At 37.5% G+C, this 8,532-nt stretch overlaps 1 protein-coding gene across 1 annotated transcript; it reads right to left on the reverse strand.

The window, feature by feature from the left end:
- Positions 1 to 1,134: 1,134 nt before the first annotated feature.
- xab2 (XPA binding protein 2) lies at positions 1,135 to 8,522 on the reverse strand. The gene is made up of 19 exons (XM_080905127.1): positions 8,370 to 8,522; positions 7,969 to 8,117; positions 7,687 to 7,810; positions 7,382 to 7,579; positions 6,932 to 7,066; positions 6,666 to 6,830; positions 6,362 to 6,506; positions 6,101 to 6,252; positions 5,863 to 5,982; positions 5,621 to 5,752; positions 5,159 to 5,290; positions 4,931 to 5,044; positions 4,661 to 4,823; positions 4,373 to 4,563; positions 3,230 to 3,352; positions 2,969 to 3,140; positions 2,558 to 2,684; positions 2,319 to 2,428; positions 1,135 to 2,219 (listed from the first exon to the last, which is right to left on the reverse strand). Exons 1-19 carry the CDS (start codon positions 8,403 to 8,405, stop codon positions 2,158 to 2,160), a joined length of 2,550 nt encoding a protein of 849 aa, XP_080761253.1. The 5' UTR covers positions 8,406 to 8,522; the 3' UTR covers positions 1,135 to 2,157.
- Between the last annotated feature and the right edge of the window lie 10 nt (positions 8,523 to 8,532).

Here is an 8,532-nt window from a genome sequence, read left to right on the forward strand (position 1 = left end):
GGACACCTTTGAGTGCGAAAGTCAAACAGCCAGTAACCTTCGAAAAAACATGTAGATTAACTATAACTCATTAATTTAAAATATTTACAAATGTGAACATTAGAATCTAAAAGTACTGTCTTAAATTTTGAATTAGTACCATAACTCGACTGGTATCAGGAAAAAAACGTAGCCTACACAAACACACACATATAAAATGTACCTCTCTGAGCTATACTCTACCTTCAGTTTCTGTATTGTCATCAATGTCTTGATTGTGACAATTTCTGTAAATATTTGGGGTTTTAACTTGTATGTATTTGACTGTATTAGTCATAAACTACAGCACGTGTATGATCTTGGTCAATATATCCACCACTGCAGTGGGCCAACTCTTGGCCTATTGCAGACAGAAAGCAGAGAATATTATGGACTTTTAGCTGTTAATTAATCAAAATACGTTTTGCTAAATCTGCTCTGAACATACAGATCTACATATTATGCAGACAGATAGAAAACAAATATAGTAAACAATGAATCTAAGGTAGATGAAATTAGTAAAGGTATTTGCATTACTCTTTTACTTGTTCCCCTCAATTGTCCATTAACATGTGAAAGTAACGAAAACAATATTAAACTCAATGAAAAGCTATATTATGATCTCATTAAATAACCGTTGCCTTACAAAGAGCTACAGCAGTAGATACAGTATGGTGATGTTAATCTTATTACCTCTTTAAAACAACTGTCACACAAAGCACAAAGACTGGAACAGAGCAAACATACTGGCAGACTATGTAAGAAGTTTCTAAAATAAAAACAGGCATAATTCATTCTGGAAAAAAAAAATTTTTTGTTGGATGTTTATAATGAGACTCGAGGGATTTCTTCCATCTGCTTTTAAACCCGTGTTTTCTGCTGCCATCCACACTGGAAAACAAATCTTAAGAGTGCCTCATCATATGATGTTCGTTCCAAAAGCCCTTCAAGTTCTCGACTGCAGTAACTTTGTAAGAGGATTACCTCTCAGCTATTTTAATCTAATTATAAAAGAAACAATAATTCCCAGTCACAACCTTTTGCCCAACTCAATATGTTTAACCCTTTGGATGGGATGGTGGCAAAGCATAAGGTCTTTTCTATCAAACGCATAAATAATTCTATATATTTAATCACAAAAGTCATTCTTCAAACATCATTGGCTACTTACAGTTCTGCTTCTAGTCATTTCTGAATAAAAGAACAAGAGTTCTAGAGGACTATACAGCAAATGCATCAAGCAGTTCAGTTTCTCTTTTAATTAGATTACTTTGAAAAGAAAACAGCTTTTTAATCAGAAGAATGTTGATGCAGGTTTAAAGGTATTTATCACTTCGATTACAAAGGCAGTTTTAGACATTCAATTTGTCACAGCCAGAGCTGCTTGCACATAACTGAAAAGCACTGCCAAGAATGTGGAAATATGATTCAAAATGCTTCTCAAATACACCCAAAATACCACCATTTTTGTAACATTACTAGCAAAAAACTTTCAAAAATATCAATTAGCTCAGCAATCCTGCACTTATCACTGGGGGGGAAAAATCATTTAAGTGTAGAAACTGTTTAAGTGTACATGTACTACTTCAGCATGAAGATTTGGATAGTGACATTTGTCTACAAGTTAGAAAAGCTTTCCAGAAACTCTTGGCATTACAAGACACCCATCTACTGGTGAGCCTCAAGCCAACAATGTGAGGCTTGAATGCGCAGCTCAAGTTTCAAATGACTGAAGAGACATGCTCCTCCCCCATGTTTTTCTAGGGTAGAACTTCCTGTTTGGGAAAGATCCTGCATTTATTGGATTTAAAAAATGTTTTCACTGTTTCTTTCTTACATTTTATAAAAAAACAAAAAGAACAGACAAACTATATCAGGTTTCAATTACAGTCATTGTGTTACTGCAAATAATAATTCATAACACATACAACTAAAAAGTTATCTTGAGCACCAAGTTTGAGAAATACTGAAACCAAGTGGTCAAAACGAATATATCTTATATTATAAACTACACAAATCCACAAGGAAAACAAACAGAAACACCAGTGCTGCCATAAAACTACACATTTATGAATAGTTCAGTTGAATGACCACAAGAGGACGTAGAACTCAAATGTACAAGTCTGAGAGAATTATTGTCTAGTCATCTTTAAGCCCTCCAAAAACAGCTGTAGGGACGCTCTTCTGTTCAAGCTGCACCTCTGTAAAGCCAAGAGGAAAAAGAGGAATTCATTAAAATACCTCCATCGGAAAATGTTTACAAAAAATATTCTGAAAATTGTACTGTGTCTTTCACGCACCATCCGGTCCTTGGTCTTCATCTTCTTCATCCTCATCATCATCGATGTCTATTTCATCAGGATTGGCTTGTTTGGCAAGTTCTGCCAGCTCACTGCGAGAAGTGTCACTCCTGCATAATTAAAGTGAAAAGGATTCATGTGCCTCAGCTTCCTTTGGAAGATGAAGTTCTGTTATATTAAAAAGAAAAAAAAAAGAAATCTACAGATACTTTTAACTTAAAAAATAATGAAGAACAAACCTGACAAAGAGAATCTTCTCTTTGGGTTTAGGCTTGTCCTGTTCAGCCTCTGCAGCAAGCTGTTGTGCTTTCTGTTCCAACATCTTCATATCATCAATTCCCATCTGGCCTGGAGCAAGATCTGACACTGGACACCAGAAACAGATGGTTAGACAAATGCAGAACCACTTGGAAAAAAACAAAAACACACAAATAAATAAATACATAGAAAATGACACCTAAATGACCCTACGTTAATTCTTGAGTAGGTCTAGGAGGTTCCTTCAAGATTTGGAGTAAATACGGAGCATTCAACCATATCATTATAAATTGAAACATATCAAATAGCCAATATCTGATATAACACACAGTGATATTCATGTAACTACATCTAAATGGAGCACACTTTTAGGTTAATCCAACTTCTCCTACCAGTGCCTGTGGAGCTTGTTGTGGCCTTCAGCATCTGAGAGGACATAAAGTTGACCTGTGTGTTGTATGTAGCCTGGACACTTCGTTTGATCCTCAACATCTCTCTAATCGTGTCCTCATTTCCATGGCGGATCTCAAAATCTTTCCAGGTTTGCCAGAAATTAGCCGTCACCTGAAACGTCAAGTAAAAATTTGAAGAAATATAACCAAAGATTTTGAAGCAAATGTAGACAAATGACTAGAAGGGGTGAATTCACATACCCTTGGGTCACAGATCTGGGAGCAGTAGGAGTAGATTGCTCTACCACGATCAATCTCACCAAGTTTACTCTCCATGTCAGCAAACCGTAGACACATGTCTCTTGCATGCTCATCAGGAAGGACCTGGATAAACACAAACTGTATGAACACTGCACAGAACCATTTACCAAAACAAGGGATGCAACATGGTGTATTTTGTGAGTAACAGATCATGAGCAGAGGGGTGATGGGAAGTTTAATTTTGTAATGCAACTTTGTTCAGTAATTTAAGGTAACGAGTATTTTGTCCATCAGAATGTCAAGTTATTCTTTTTACATTAAGTATATGACTTCTGATCTTTGCATATAATAAAAATGCCATGAGTATGAACAACTTTACACAAAACAATGTAATGGGTTTTTTTAAGAGGCTGACTATTGTCTAGATTTATTATATCTGCAAAATGATAATGTGGTCAGTCATAAAATCAATTTTGCTCTTTAACTAATACGGATTATCTTACCAATTGTGGCTAAAATAAACATGATCATTGATTATAGTTTTCATCAATTTAATGAAATTCCATATCTAGCGATCTATAAATGTAATATGACCTTTGGGGCGACTGTGGCTCAGGGGGTTGGGAAGCGTATCTGTAACCGGAAGGTCACCGGTTCGATCCCCGGGCTCTCTGTCCTAGTCGTTGTGTCCTTGGGCAAGACACTTTACCTTACCACCTACTGGTGTTGGCCAGAGGGGCCGATGGCGCGATATGGCAGCCTTGCCTCTGTCAGTCTGCCCCTGGGCAGCTGTGGCTACAACCGTAGCTTGCCTCCACCAGTGTGTGAATGCGAGAGTGAATGAATAGTGGCATTGTAAAGCGCTTTGGGTGCCTTGAAAAGCGCTATATAAATCCAATCCATATATTATATATTTACAATATTCCAACAGTGGCATAAAAGTGAATTAATTTGGGAAAAATCTCATTTCTGGCCAGAAAAGTCCTGTGATGAATAATGACATTCTGGAAAATGAACAATAAAAAGCTTTATAGCATCACATCAGGGCGGATCTTGTAATTATGAGTTTCGAATTAAAAAAAAAAAAAAAGATTAAAAAGGATAATGCAGCTGTATGCAAGAGATAGGACAATGTTACTGTACCTCAATAGCCTTCTGGTAGATTGCTCTGGTATATGTAACTCCATAAATTTCAGCTGCTCTCTTGATGTAGATGTTAAACATGAGATGTCTCTCCTCAGTTTCTACTGCCTGTGTTGCTCTTTCATATACAGCCATAGCGTGTCGCGCCAATCCATACTCCTCCTCCAACTTGGCATACAGTAGATAAATAGCTGAAAAGAAAGCCATTGTGGTTAAGTACATTTTATAACGGAGGGGGGCACTTCAATGTACTAAATTTGTCAGTGTAATTCAACCAAAGATATTCACTCTTAGCAAATTTGGCTGGGCAGCCATCCAATGCCTGTTCAAATAAATCTCTGGCTCTTTCCAACTTCTTGCCCCCATATCGATCAATAAACTTGGTGAGGTAAGTGTTCCAGATGTCGTAAACATTTGGCCACTTGAAAAGAGCGATACCACGTTCATATGCCTGAAAGAAATATTAATAACACCATTAAAAAGAGTGCTACAGTCGACAAGGACAAATTGTATTTTGAAAATAAGTAGTGGTCTAGTGGATTAGCTACACATTATTACTTTAAAGCTTTCCTCAAAGTAGTTGTGCTCTTCAAGGAACATGGCGTAATTGATGATGATCTGTGGAGTGGCAATCCGGAGATCAATAATCCGGTCATAAACTGCTTTCGTAGACTGTCGAGAAAAAGAGAAAAGCTTAGACTTAACACATAAATGATTCTTAGACCAATATCAAATACTACTGGTATATAGGTCCCAAACCACATCACAGAAAATTACTGAACATACCTGGAAAGTGCCAAGACTTTCCTCCAAGTCTGCCAGCATTGACCAGACCTTCAAAGACTTGTAGACTCTGTTTTGGACAGGCTCAGAAGCATCAAAGTACTCTGCTTTCTTGGATGGGATAGCTGTTGCTTTCTAAATAAAATAAATACAAATATGTAAATGGTTTCATAAGTTTTTAAGGTGATGCAACTACTGATATTACACCCTTTGCTTAAAACTGCCTTCGTAAACAACTGCAAATATTTTTACTCAGTGCCAGTGAAACTACAGCCTATAACTTCAGTTACCAGGTATTAATTTTAAAATATACTTTCAAAAGACATTTAAATAACAAGTCTAACAAATGTCTTCTTTATTTCACAAACTGGTCATTCCCAAACAATATATGATGCCCACAAGATGTTCCTAAATATGGCTCCAAAAAGGATCATGTGCATGATGTATATGATGCAGATCAGTTACCCTCAGAATTCGTAGTGCCTGTTCGTAATTCTCATGACGAAGTTCCATCTCTCCATATTCACACCACACTGCAGCGAGGTCATCCACCTGTTTGTAGTTCACCTTGGTAGCCTTCTCAAAGATCGTCCTCGCCTGAGTTGAGTTAGTAAATAAAGTTAGTAAACACAGGGAACTAATAATAATAATAATAATGATAAGAAATAATCTGAAACAGGTAAATTGAAGTTTAAATAATGACTTACATCATCCAGCTGCTCATTTTCCTCATAGAATTTAGCAAAGAAAACCCAGAGCGAGTGAGGTTTCCCTGTGGCCTTCATTGGATCAATAGTCTGGACTGCCTCAGTGTATGTGTTGATGATCTGAAGAAAATAGGGCTATTTATTAGTAATTCTTTACATGAAGGTAGTTTTTTGTGTGAAATGTATATATTGTGACTTGTGCACTGTCCCAGCCATTCTCAAAATATTTAAAACCCACCTGTCGTGGATTTCCGTCATACAGTTTTACCCGCTTGTGCCACTCATGAACATTATGGGGGTTCTGTCTCAGGAGTACACTGTTCAACAAGAGGGGTCGCCGGGCAATGAGCTGCTCAAAGCGGGCAAGTCTTAGCTCCAGGTCTATGTCATCTGAGTGGAGAAAAAACAAAGAGTAACGTACACATGAACAAAAAAAAAAAACAAAAGAAAAATAAAAACAAAGACAGTTATCAAGTTTAACTGATGCACACATACTCACCATCCTCATCCTGCCCCATCTCAGCTGTAGTTTCCATCTTAGCAGCGATCATGCTCTCCTCAAATTGAGCATAACTGTCAAATACTTGTGTGAAATCCCTTACAGTGACTACTGTAAGGATGGCCTCTTCATAGACATCACGTGCCTGAGGAAAAAAAAATGTTTGGCTACAGTTGGACAAATTCACAGATAAAAAATTATTTTAATGCAAATGACTCAACCTAAAAAAACGTAAAGTAGAGATGTGTTTTAGTTAGTTAATTATATTAGGGGTGAAAATTAATGCTATTCAGAGGAAACACACTTTCTCAAAGTGGCCACTCCTGATGTAATAGTCAGCTAAGGAGCACCAAAGTTTTCCAAGTTGATCTGTGAAGCGAGTGAGGCCTCCTCGAATGATGGCTCCTACATTCAGAGAGGTCACCTTGTCAGGATTCTGGGAGATCAGGTCACATAGTTCATGCCACAGCTGTCCAAAAAAAAAAGAAGAAAAACATTTTTTTTAGATTTCTTTTCATTTAGCTTAAAAGGCGGGAATGTTGAAAAGTGTCTGGAAGAATCCCGTCTTACTTGATAGTTAGACTTTCCCTCTTTGGACACAAAGTTTTCATCATTGACAACAGCTGCTAGCCGCACAGCTGCTTCATCGAGGCGGCCAACAGACCGCAAGTAGTCTATGTATTCCTCTGCATTTTCTGGAGAAAGCTACAAGGTATCAAGAGAAGACAGTAAGACATTAAACATTCAGAAAGAAATATTTTCGCAGGTATTCTGTCTGAACAGATTAGGGAACTTGTCTATCTTTTAAAACTTTCTTAATCAGCCATAAAGCTTGTTATTGAATGCTTGTAAGGTCTTTTGGATAACAGCTAAGAATCTTCAGATGCTACAGACAACATTTATGCCACAGAATACACTTTGAAAGATGACACCTGTAAAACAAAAATAAAATCAGAAATCACCTTAACATTTTAAATGACAGCTGCTGTATGGACTTAAGGTTGTGCAGTATGTTCTCACCTTAAGGTACCTGCGGTACACTCGGATGGCTGTCTCAGGCAACGGCAAGTCACGGACAAAGCGGAGATACAGAGGCCAGATGCGTGGGTGCTGAGTTACAGGAAGAGCTCTAAGTGCTCGGTCAAATGTTCTACGACTTCTTGTGATCTTGCATTGAGACACAAGGAACTGACAGTAATCCATCCATATTCTAGGCATCTAGTTTAAGCAAAGACAAATAGTTAGTTTTATGTAAAGCTCTTGCAGACCAAATATTACTTTTATGAGTAAAGTGGCTAAGCATCAAGTTCTATAGGAGGTATTACCTTGTGCATGAACACTAGTGCCCTTTCATGACAGTTATTGACTTCTTCATAGCCTGGTTCTGTGATACATTTCCCTTTGACTTGTTTTCGCCTCTCTCTCAGATAATTGTACCACAACTTATAGCTGCAAAAATGAGTGGGAAGGGTGGTTAGACACTCGGGAAATACTTGCTGCACAGAATCTTGTAAAATAATGTATAGTCTATGGGTTTTGAGTTATCCGTTGCTATTGGCTTCTCAGCACAATGTCCACAATTTTGTTGTAACGGTCTTGTTAGTTACCTGCCAGGGAGTTCTTTTAGAGCCCGCTCATATATCATATTGAGGGTAGATTTTGGTCCATTCTGTTTGAATTCGATGTAACGCATCCAGCACTTGACTGAATATGGATTCCTGATGATCTCCTCTTCATAAGGTAGATCGTCGTCCTCCTAGTATCCAAAAATCAAACAGCGGTGTTACTATTGTAGCGATTTTTCATAGTTAATAAATCATAAAAAGATAATTTCTTTGTTTCAAATGTGTAAACACAGTCGATTTGGTAAAACGTATCTCTGATTTCAAGTTTGATCAAACTTCCACATTAGCTAGAATAAAGTTAAAGTTCATGCTTGCTACCCAAAACCTCTAATCAACAAACACTAACAAATGTTCTGTGAAATATACGGTGTAGTGTAACTTACAAATATGACATCGGTTTTTCCGTTTAATGTTTTCATTTCTTCACAGAAAAGGCGGCTGTTCCGGATAAAAGCTATGCTAACTTTAGCAAGCTAATACTAGCTTGTAAGCGTGTAACCCTCACAGGAACTTCCGGTGCCAGAGTGCACGAGCCCGAGTCACAAA

Source organism: Rhamphochromis sp. 'chilingali' (genome assembly GCF_963969265.1).
Source record: "Rhamphochromis sp. 'chilingali' genome assembly, chromosome: 15".
NCBI lineage: Eukaryota > Metazoa > Chordata > Actinopteri > Cichliformes > Cichlidae > Rhamphochromis > Rhamphochromis sp. 'chilingali'.